We start from the raw sequence: 12,548 nt of genomic DNA, 5'->3' as shown, positions 1-12,548 counted from the left end.
ACAGCACAAGAATCTTTCATGTCACTGAGCCATTAACAGAGATAATAATCAAACATACCAATTCCTGTGCCACAGCTTGCACTGAAGAGTGCACGTGGGTTTCAGTCCCTAACATTAGTGACTTAATGATCAATTTAGACAAACTGGTTAAATCCTGAAAGCTTTTAAACATTCACCTCTTGCATCATTACTTACAAATAGCGGATCCAAAAGGTCCTGCAAACTACCAACTCATTAAAAAAATCTACCAATGCCTTGCAAGAACCTAGAAGCAGAATTTACACAAATGGCTATTTTGTGGAAGCAAATAAAGTTCACAACTGCCAGTCAGGATTAGGGGTTGGTAGACAATGGATACCATAGTATCGTCAACATCAGCGCTTAAAAGAAGGAAGCCCTGAAACTCTAGTGAAAGCAGAACCAAGATCCAAAAGCCGCCTAAACCTTCTATAGATCCTAAAGGCAAATAGGTCCTACATATCTGTAAATATATCTCCACAATTCACATATGGTAACAACCTTAGATCTTGTAATGTTAGACTGATTATTCTATGGAAATACAATAAAATTAAACATCAGGAAAAAGTAGTCCCCTCACACCACACCTTTCAAAATACCAGGAAACTTAGTCAATTACATCTCATTATTAGCATCTTTAAAAAAAAGCGTTTCAGACTATGCTATTCTAATAGATCCAAGACTATTAAGCAGACTGACCAGATCACCCCACATCTTACTTTAGAGATATGGCCCTGTTCACTTAGCATAACAATTCACGAAGTTCCCAAAAGCTATCTCCAAGTAAGCTTTTCACATTATGCTCTTCATTCCATCATCAGATTTAATGAGCGATTTAGAATTCCAAATGATTTCATCATGAGCTGCAAAGTGGTATTTGGCAACATTCTTTGAGTGATATAAGCCAATTAAATAAATAAAAACATAACTGTTTTTTTTGTTGTTTGTTGGTGTCATCTTAAATCAGTCTAATCAAACAGAGAAGTTGCTGAAACCCAGACACAACATCATATGTTCTAGTGCAAGTAATACTGTGGCAAACCCCGGAGATTAACATTTACCCAAAGGTATCCTTTGTTCACAGTGGATAACAGAACTAAGAATTATAAAAGCCTATTACAACAAAGAATGAATTAGCAAGTAAACATTAAGCAGTTCCTGTTACTTTGACTGTGGAAACTGCACAATCAATGCTACACATAAAACATACAATGATTTCTTTACAACATGGGCATCAAATAAATGGAATGAGCCACAGCAGTTGCAACCAATTAATAACTCATGCAGTTTATTTTGGATTAATGATCCACAAAACATGCAACAATTTAGAACACAAAATATAAAAAGTGAATATAAATTATAAAATCCATATGTAAAAACAATAAAATCTAGATTTGAAACTACAGAAGGCTCTTTAGCCTACAATGCAGCTATCAGCTACAATAGGTTGTTCTATTGGGGAATAGAGCACAGCTCCAGGGAAAAGTCGAGGAACGCAAGGTCAAAATCACATTATGTCGTATCGCACTCACCAAAGGTTAAAGAAATGCATAAGTTACCAGCCTAAATAGTTAGTTTAGTAAAATAAGCAAAACGGGAAGGAAAATGGAAACCATGCTTTGAGCAGTACTAGATGGATATTGTCTCAAATGGCTTGCCTATAAAAGTTATACAGGGAAAACAAGTTCCTTGTTAGATGCAGGCTAGTACAAATGAAACCTCTCTTTGTTCTTTCAGGAGTTACTAAGAGCACTATAAAGAGTGTTCTAAAGATGCCTATCCATATCAGCCATGCAGCGTGCAAATGTTTAGCAGCACCGATGACTATCACCTCTCCAATGTCTTAACTCAAGATTCTGAGAGTGGCCTGATAAAGCCTGATTTATAACAATTTAAACACTGTTTAAATCCACTTTTTACAAGTGGCGTGCAATTCTGGGTACCAGTCTGCATACTGGACATAAATTACACTATCCAGAGTAATTTCCCCAAGTGCTAATAAAACTGTTAAAAGGGAGGGATCCATACCTAAATTTTAAATACAGCTGCTTGGGTAGAAGACATAAGATCTTATCAAAAGAGCTTTCATATACTGGGACATTTTTGTGCTCAAGAAGTCTATCAGTTAAGCTACCTATCTTGCTGTTCTTGAGCTGTTCCCTCCAAAGGTGCTGCCTAAGCGTGTTCCTTCTGTACGCCAGCCAGGGGATTCTTAGATGTACTTAGTCACTCTCTAAGAGGTATTTCTATATGGTTCTAGTTCTTCGGTAGACCAAAGCCTGGGTCAAAATAACAGAGGTCTTGATTGCACTGTAAAAGAGATCAGATATAAGTCCATTTCTAGAAACAATGGAAGAAGAGGGGTGCTTTGCGGGGAACGGACTAGTGACCTGAGGAACTTATTTTCTGCCATAGTTAGCTCACTATTATTTGCGTGGCCCTAAAGGTCTGCACCATATATGGCTGAGCTTTTTGCTTTGGCGTTATAAATTTCCAAGGCTGGGGAAAGATGTCTACCTTTCATTCTCTTTAATACCTTGAGGACTGCTTCCAGATTCCTGCTGTAGTTTCAGCGTGCTCTTGCTCATTTGAGCCCTTCAACTGAAATTATGGCTCAAGTTCACTCCCAAGTAGACTAAATCTTGGACTTGCTTGGGAGGCAAGTTTTGGACTAACATTTTAGTTCTCAGGGGCTTGTATGGATTTAGCACCATGAATTTAGTTTTACCTATATTTAGCTCAAGACTTCTATCAGCACATACCGTCAGGAGGCAACTTAAAATAGCCTAGAGACCTGCAGGAGTTTTAGATATAAGAAGAGTATTTGCTGCAAACAGTAATGTGGAAATTGTAATTGCACCTATTTACAGGGCATCATTGCCAGGGAAATTAAGAAACTGAACTAGATAATTGACGTATAAGGGCGGAAAAATAAAAAAAAAATAGTTGGGGCCAGAACACAGCCATGTTTAATGCCTTTCTCAATTTTAAAGGAGTTGGTCAGCTCCCCCATGCTCCCATACTTAACACATGAACAGTCGTTTGCCTGGAGCCTAATGAGCACTGCCAAGATATACTCCGGGACCCCCATGCGATTAGGCACCTCCCAAAGTTTACGGCAAGAAACCAGGTCACATGCTGATTTCAGATCAACAAAGGACACATAAATGGCCCTTCCCCAGCACAACTAATTGCCAGTACATAATACAGAAACGTAGTAGTTCATCTAATGTACTGTTTTTTGGCCTGAACCCTGCCTGGAGGTTTGAAATAATATTCTCTACAGCCCAATCAGCAAGTTTCCCCAGATGTTGCTGACAAAATAACTTTTGTAAACCAAGTACCAAACTGGTGGGTCTATAATTACAGGGATCATCCTGCCTGCCCTTCTTGTATATGGGGCCTGCCCTTCTTGTATATGGGGACAATCAGGGCGCTCTGCCATGATATTTGTATGGGGCCACCATTTAGCCCATATTTCTGGCCCAGCTGCAAATAAGTCAGCAAGAAAGCAGTCTGGGCCAGGGCCTTCTTGGGAGCAATGGACTTTAGGGCCTCGTGTTTCGCTAATAGATATCACAAGTGGTTCTAATACCTTAGAATGGGTATTTTAACTCATAACCTGCAGGCTCCCATATCAGGCTTTATTTTTGGGTGCAGCCTCTCGAAATACTCAAATAAGGGGTGTGGTTAAAAATGAAAAGCCTCTGGTGTGGCTGCATGATAGCTGCCATGCGTTATTATGCCCCAGAAAGTCTTAGTCACCTGACCTGGCAGCACATACCAGGTCACTCCAGACCTCATTCTCTCAGCTTAATTTAGCACGGGCTAGCTCTTCCTTAAACCTTCTCCATGCTACAGGAATTCCAATTTGGTGTTTGATTTTTAGAGACTTCAACAGCGCAGCTTTCACCAATCTACACTGGTCATTATACCAAGAATGTATGACATTTTTTGGCTTTGGATTTTTGGGCTTTCTTGACAATAGATCTTTCATGGCTGCAAACAATTCCTCATGATAAGCAACCATTGCATTAGAACCTAGATGTGAGGATAGATTACTCATTTGTTCTAGTGTATCTGTCACCTTGGAATACATCTGCTTCATCAAATCAGAGTGACTGGCTACATACTCCATTTTCAGTGCTTTTTTGTTATTTGACAGTGTTACATCGCCTAGGAGACTAGGTTTCATTGGCATTGGGCCTGTGATCATAAAGCCTTTCAGTTCTAGGTTGAGAGCATTATATTGCTGCCCGTCCTCCCTATCACTGTCAAGTTCCCCATATGTGGCCACAGCTGCAAGGATAAAAATATCCATCTATTATGCTGGATTGATTTAATCTTTTAAAAGCATGAGAGGCACCTTGGTCAGACTGGGACTTATCACTGCAGGTTCTAAGGCCTAGCCTCAGAGCCATACCCAGAAGTTGGTTCTATAGAACCAAAAGTTTCTCAACTTGAGGGATCTCTAGCTTTGGAATTTGCCAGACCGCATATTCTTCCTCAGTTAATTCTATTACTGAATTATCAAGGGGTTCAAACGTTATATTGCAGTCTCCAGCTACTATCAGAGGTACGTCTGCTGGTGCGGCACCTATGGAAAGCTCCAGGGTAGTAAGAGTGAATGATTCCTTATTCGCGCCTAGTGGTCTAATGTACATGTTAAATACATGAACATATTAGTTGTTTTAGTAAGATAGAGGCCTAGTATGTCTGAAGAGTTCACACAAAGTCTCTTAATTGCACAATTTAAAGAGTTATTTACCCATATGGTCAGCCCCCACCTTGCAGGACGACCTCTTCCATGTGCAATGGATGGAAAAAATAAGATAGAATAGCTAGATCTAAAAGAAGACTCTGCCCCAAGTTTCCTGAAACAAGCGAATATCGAATATATCTATGAAATGTCCCTACATTTGGTCTGTAAATTTCGATTTCAAACCAGCAATGTTCCACAATAATATGTTTCAAGGGACCTTGCCAGGTGTAACAGGATTAGACTAGAGAGTGTCCTTGCCTGGGGTAACAATTTAGAATAATGTGTGTAAAGGAAAAAGTTAGTCCCTGCATGACACTATTTCCAGAGGGCCTTCAGGATGAGCAGAGGGGGGTCTTGAGCTGGTAGAGAAGTACCATCGCCTGAACAGAGAATTCTAAACTTCAAGCTGATTCCTGTTGCAGATGGATAGGGAAAGAAAACCGAGTGATAAAATCATCAGCCACAGCCTGGGATAAGAGAAAAATTTCAATTTAATCAGGCCCCTCCCCGGTCATACTACAGAGCTTAACCCTTGCAATAGCCTGTTGTATGATAGATGGACATTTACAAACAAATCGAAGCCAATGGATGACTTTGTTTTTTGTGATTCTTGTACCTCAAAGGCACCCTTTTGCAGTAGTGGTGGTCACAATGAACCCAACATTGGTGGTTATAGGCCTTTGTTTGTCACAGTGTTGAAAATTAGTGGGTATTACATAAGGAGGGATGTAGTCCAGTACAACTGAACCTTAGGGACCAAAGGTCAGGGCTGTGGGATCGTGAGGCAATCTTGCTAATGGAAGCTGATGCAAGAGAGGTCTGCTAGATGACATTGTGGGACACCAGCAGTCACCTGGCCTTGTTCGCCGAACTGGTGGAACCGATGAGTGCAAGATCCTCCCCCTCCCTCATGGGGTCGATAAAACAGCTGCCTGTCTGAAACGACAGATGGCAACTGATTACCAGGAAATACCACTTGGGACTGGTTCGCAGTCAGCTCTTTTAATAATGGAATGATTGCAGTAATCTGTCCTGTTAAAGTTAACTCCTCAACTTCTGTTTTCAGTGCACTCACATACTTGGCTAAGTCTGGGGCCACTAGTGGCGAACAGCCAGTTTGACCATATGGGGTCAATGAGCCTCTAGAAAGGTTTGCTTGCTCGTAGGGCTGAGGAGATATCTCAGGATCCTGTGCCTCCAAGGTGGAAAACGGATTTGAACAAGACACTACCAGTACTAGAGGGGTGACTTCTGCAGTTGAATTGTCGTTCTCAGTGACTATTTTGGGACAAACGTTTACTGAGCATCCATTGGGGGAATTAATGGCTTAGGTGGATGCATCCCACATGAGGTGCACAAATTATCATGATGCTTTGTAAAGATTTTGGCTAACGTCTTCTCCTGGCACAATGCAGGATGCTTATTGTGGTCCCCACTGGCAGTTCCCGGACTGCAGCTGTCTCTGGGCATCCGGCGCTGTGGGAGTGCTGGTGCGCTTTATAGCTCTTAGAGCAATTAGCAGGAAGCAGGCGTTGGTGCCTCCTAGCGCAACACAGGATGGATGTTGTGCACCCCGCTGGCAGACCCCGGTTTGCAGCAGTCTCTGGGTGTCCCGCGCTGCGGGAGTGTAAGTGTGCTTTATGTAAGTGTGCTTTATAATTCTTCGGCACTGAGTGGAGGAAGGCATAGGTGTCTCCTCGCACAATGCAGGATGGATGTTGTGGTCCCCACTGCCAGTACCCGGACTGCAGCTGTCACTGGGCGACCAATTAATAAAAACACTTCATGCCAGACCAGAGTTTCTGAACATCACACAATTAAATCTGGTCTGATTGCCAGTACAGCGGCTACAAAATGCTCTTACTTCCTTAACTTTACATGTTAACAGCTCAATCAAAATACAAAAAAAATCTTTGGACCACGGGCCTCCAATCTTTTGTGTAATAAGAGCTATTTATGTTAAACAAAAATCACCACAAGCTACTTATATTATTAGTGTTGTAATAGTGACCACATTTGCCAAGATTACATTAATGGTCACCATGTCCATGACCACCAGCAGTGAACACCTCAGTGCATCAGGAGGCTTGTCAGCAGTCATGTAAAAAGGCTTTGCCAATTTGTAATGCCTATATGCAGGTAATATATGAAGCAACAGCTGCAGTGCCCTAGTCACAAAAATAATCCTATTAGTAATAAGTCTCCACACATCTTTTAACACTCAACAATCACCTTTAAATATATTTTGGAAATGCAGCCATTCTTCTCCAAACATCAGCTTATTTCTTCTGAAAATACGCACATTTTCGTTTTGTAATACACCATTTTGTAATGTATATGTTAAGTTAATCAAGCAAAATGCTCCAATTTAGAAGGCTGGGATGTACGCAAGAGAGCTACTGAAAGATAGCTGGAGAGCTACCATTAGCTCACAAGCTACTCGTTGGAGAAGCCTGTTTTGTACAAATGGCTAACCATTTGAGCCAAATTCCTGTAAGTCTAAGCTAAAAAATGTTACATCACTTCTTTTGAGAGGAGCCTTTAGGGTTTCCATCCAGATGAAAGAGTAGCCAGTAAGCAAAGTGATCTTTGCAACCACTATAAATAGTGACAATGTCCGCACAGAGTTAGCTATCAAAGAGGTGATAAGTCACAATAACACATATTTACAGATGTTTAAACAGATTCTGCACATCTAAATGCAAAGAGAAATGTGGAGGCTCTCAACACAACTATAAAAGAAAAAGGATGTGGAATGAGGATTGCAAACAAGTAAATATTGCAGCTTTGCCATATGACAGTGGTAATGGTAAAGGGTTACCAGACCTACCGATAAATTATATTTAAAGAAACAATTTAACTTGATCTAAAAGCATTTTATTCTACTTCATGTCGTCTGCCTTATTCATTACAGAAAAAGGTTGAAGTTATCATACTCAACTCTGTATCTTCAAGAAAATCTAAACCTCCTCCAAGTTAGGGACAGAGATTATGTACTTTTTTCAGACAAAGGAATACGATGACTATTGCTTTGGGTCACGGGCTATAACTAAGATTCAGACCAGGGGCAGATTGGGGCAGAAAATAGCCCTGGACACCGAAATAAAAGCGGCCCTCATTAGTGATCCATATAGCTAAAAAGGTAGGCCACTTTGCATATCGGGGATGTTTTGTACTTGTAAAGACTTAGTATAGGTGTTTTGCAGAGACTGCATGCCTTTGATCTTACTGCAGGCACTGATTGTGGTTATAGCAGAGAAATGACTGTAAAAACCGACCCACCAGACCATACAACAGGACAACCTTCAAAACATCAGCACACACACTCCCCTGTCATACCAGCCTTTCTGGCACGGCCAGAGTGCCCAATAGGATAGTACGACCCTGGTGCATACTCCAATTTAGCAGTTCTTAACCTTTGGACTTCTGTGAGTCGCACTGAATCTTTACTGGACTCCGAGGACGCCCACTGAGTCGTCATTAAAAGCTTGGCACCCCTGGCCTAAGCTATGTTTAAAATTCGAACCTCAAAACAGATCATAAAAATACAAAAATAAAGTGTGCACCAAACAAACGCTCAAATATTGATGTATTTTATGTAATTCACATAGAAATAGTTTTTAAATTTTCAATTGTCTTTCTTTATTTGTATATACTTTATTCATTTTAGTTTATTAATGTTAATAGTATCTAATTGTGTGAGACAGTCGCCTACTCGGCCATGCAAACCCCAGGGGACCTCGGGCCGGAGGTTAAGAAAAACTGTTCTACCTCATGGCCTGTTGAAGATGAAATTTTAACCAATGGCCAGCTCCATTAAGCTTGTCTCTTCTGAGAAACATGTTCAAAGATGTGTGCAACAAAAATAAGATAGGATTTATTAATTGACATAGCTGGACTACACAGAAATGAAGACTTTAGGAACAGCAGAGCAGAGAACAAGTATAAAAAATATAATGTACATGCCAGAGTTACCAAAGCAGTCATATGGGCCAACCAAATACTACAATTTCGGTTCTAAGAATAGAAATATTCTTAACAAGCAGCATTTTTGCCTCCTTACTTAATGCCAGAAAGAGGAAACATCACAAAAACTGAATTTGCTAGTCCCTGAATAAATTATGCTCTGGCAACGTAAGTAGGTCTGGCTTTTATGTGGTAAAGCATATGAACAAGGGCATGCACAAATGCTGTGGCAGCAGTAAGGAAATTAATTGGTGGTGCTACTTTATACGGTGATCATGATGTTTAGCTTGCGGCCCTAGTAAAGCTGCAATTGGTAACAGAGGTGATAAACGTGATAGTGCAGTAAAGGTGTTAGTGGGAAAGGTGTTAATGTTAACTGCTGATAACGGTAGATGCATTATTGGTGTGGTAACATTGACAGTGGTAATGGTAAAACCGACGGCAAAGAAAAAAAACGGAAAAATCCTTTCTGTAAACACTGCATTAACTAGATTAACTAATTATGATGAATGAGCACACTTTTTAAGTACAATTATTAGATGGGAGGCAGAATTATAGGTCAAACATCCACTAGTATAAAGTGAGAAGGAAGTACTCCTCGAGGTGGAGCTGAAGCCCACACACTGCATATATTAAAGAACTGTTTTTTCCAGACATCTGCACTGACAAGCCACACTTACAAATATATATTTAAAGTGAGACTAGATACTTTAAAAAATGTATACCAAATATAGATGTTACAGTCAACAAGTACAGTAAAAGTAAAAAAAAAATCAATTCGTAGCACTGTTATTAACACAATGACACACTAATATACGCTTCCCGTATAAACCTGCTATGTACCTGGTTATCCACAATCTCACAAATTCCTAGCAAAAGAGATAGTATACATCTGAAAAGTGCATGTATAGTAACTTTTTCATGCACACAAATTCAATCTAAGATTGCAGTCCTTTAGAATCTCACTTTTATACACCTGAATCATGGAAATATGGGTTTGCTATAAATACGTTACTATACACTACTTCCTAAGCTGATTTTAGAAACCTTTTCATACAACAATCAGAGAAATACTTATTCTGAATTAAAGCAAAATGTTAATATCCTTTCTTTCCTCCAAAAGTTGTTAATTTGTGTTTACACATATTATAAACAAATTAAACTGACCTGCCTGCTGCGTCGGTTGTGCCAGTGGCTGTGTTTGCTGAGAGTTAAAATGGACGGAATTTACGGGCCTATATTGTTGACTAGAGTGAGGATACTGGCCAGGAGCACAGTAACAGCCGGACACCTAAGTAGAAAAAAAACGTTTTTATGCTTGTGTTTTGTTGCCTTCTTCAGTCTGCATTGTAGAAACAAATACATGTGATGTCAGTTCTCTTAAAAGGTGGAAACAGAGACCAATACAACCTGAAAAACACGTGGAATGGAATAAAAAATAAAAATAAAAAAAAGAGACTGGTATGGAAGAAAAGAGACTCACAATACAATATTAGAAACATAAATGACTGCAATTACAGTACAATGCGCAGTTGTTAAATCACGTAATAGGCTATCTTATGCTTGTATTGCAACAATTAAGATACTGGGAAACTTCTTAGAATTCAGTTACACGTTATCAACAAAACAACCCAACATTAGCTTCTCTAAATTGATACCTTTTCCTTCTGTCAACATGAATCATCTCCTATGTGTTTGCGCATTTAAAGAGAATCAATACAAAACCAGTAAATAAATTATTTAACCTTTAGGAACATAAGCAAACATACAGAACCAAAAATATCCGAGTCATCAAGCAAGTTAACCAATGTGGAGTCCTAATTTCTATCAGGCTGTACTGAAAAAAATCAAAAGCAATCCTATGTCGATAAAAAACCAAGAAAAACAAAGGTCCTAAAACTGTATTAAAGTTATTTCAACAGTTAAACAAAAATTGGATTTAAAACAGACGCAAACAGAACTAGTCAAAAGTAACAAATATACTTTAACAGGTCGGATGGGGTGGCAGAAAAGAACGTACACGTGCATCCTGACCTGGGCCGACACTAGCATGCCAAACGTAAATCAACTGTAAGCTTCGGGTACCACAGCTAACAGCCTAGCATTTCTTCTTTGATAACACTTATGTGAAGTGACTTAACTGATGTTCAGAGAGAGCATGCAATATCACAAACATGCAGGCATTAATACTATTAATACTGAAAGTGTGGCAGAACGTAAGAATTGTGCGCAGAAAGCATTATTCCTGCCACAAAACAAGGGTAACTCTGTATGATGGCAAGACAAGGAATTGAAGGACGTATCCTAGGGTGACAATGGTTACCCTGCATTATAGATAATGAATGGCCACTAGACTTTTGGCAATCTTTACCATGTAAAATTTTTCTTTTCTAAGCAATGAACAACCGGAGGTTTAGTACTCAAGACCTTCATAATTCTTTGGCATTGAAAATGTATACTCTGCAGAACCCATCATATTGCCAAGTAAGTTCAACATCACGAATTGACGTTAGTGTCTGTAGATCTTCCATAACTGGAAGTTGCTAACCTTATTGAAGGGAGGTGGAGTTGGTGGTGTGAACTTACATTTATTTAACAACAATGTTGCATACATTTGTCTGCATGAGGAAGAACTGTGAGGCACAAAAAGGTTTTCTACTTTGAGAACTACAGTGTTTGTTTACAGACTTGTACACACAGAGACCTAACGAAAGAATACAGCAAAAATAGTGAAACAATATCTAGTCAGAAGCCCCTATTGAGGTCCATAAAAAGGTTAAACTTGTTTGTGAGTAGCTGCTCCCCTCTCACTGTGGCGCTGGGATCAGTAGAAGTTTTTCACCCCCTGTTGTGGGTCTGTGCAGCTCTCTCCCGCCCTCTGACAGCTCCTTTATCCTCAGTGGGGGCTGCTCAAAAGGCCAAAAGGGCAAAATAATTTTGGCAATGAGCTGAATCATAAAACGGTGCTGATGCAATTAGCATTCAAAACATGAAATCTACTGAAATATCACTGTCGCCAACTTCAGGTCCCGTTACCGAAACCATTGGCATTTACCTGCAATTCTGTCGTGCAAGACCGAAGTTGCCTTAAAACCTTCTAAGGATATCAAAAAGCACACCCTGACTTGGAAAGACTTCCCAGTGAACTGTACACACTGAAAGCAACTGCCATTGTGTTTCAGAAATCCTGAAGCACAAGTCCACCAAAGATTGGTAAATGCAAAACACTGATGGAAATCGTGAACAACAGGAGGATCATGGAACTAATAGAATAAGACGACATATCAAAATGACAAATTTCCCAAAAAGGCAAATGCCACAAAAACCTTGATGTATTCAGATATAAAAAGTTAAGAGAACAGGACAGACTGGGGAAAGTGGGGCTATGATCTCGAAAGGATACAGAGAATTCAAATTGAGAAGAGGTGCCTAGGGGATTATTAGACTGTGGAGAAGATTATTTCTTGAACTGATTAACAAGAAAAATATCAAATTTGAAAGTCTGTCTTCTTTACCTCTAATGAGAAGTAAGCATAGGACAATACTATGTTACCTCTAATGACTAACAATTAGCCTTTGAAGGTGCTTGCCCTCAGTAAGACTGACATCCAGGTTCAATGGGAAAATGTCAGAAATGATTATGTCTGCCCCTTCCCAACCTTGTGGTCGCTGTATGCAATACCAAATCCTTAAAACATTTAGTCGTACTCCCTTTTCAATGATCTGAAAATCAGTTATAATCGTGAGCGGTGGCTTACATGCATTGCCAATGCCCCAAAAGTCACTGTGGCTTGAGCATGCT

At 39.8% G+C, this 12,548-nt stretch overlaps 1 protein-coding gene across 9 annotated transcripts in view; it reads right to left on the bottom strand.

Moving 5' to 3' along the window:
• R3HDM1 (R3H domain containing 1) overlaps positions 1–12,548 on the bottom strand; it is a 642,394-nt gene that overhangs the window by 274,852 nt on the left and 354,994 nt on the right. For all 9 annotated transcript variants that reach the window (XM_069225061.1, XM_069225063.1, XM_069225066.1 and 6 more), the window contains one exon: positions 9,914–10,037. In XM_069225061.1, the coding sequence (XP_069081162.1) occupies positions 9,914–10,037 (124 nt within the window). The remainder of the gene's footprint in view (positions 1–9,913; positions 10,038–12,548) is intronic.

This window comes from Pleurodeles waltl, chromosome 3_1 (genome assembly GCF_031143425.1).
Source record: "Pleurodeles waltl isolate 20211129_DDA chromosome 3_1, aPleWal1.hap1.20221129, whole genome shotgun sequence".
NCBI classification, from domain to species: domain Eukaryota; kingdom Metazoa; phylum Chordata; class Amphibia; order Caudata; family Salamandridae; genus Pleurodeles; species Pleurodeles waltl.
The sequence above is the reverse complement of the archived record's forward strand: the minus strand, read 5'-3'. Positions and strand labels throughout refer to the sequence as shown.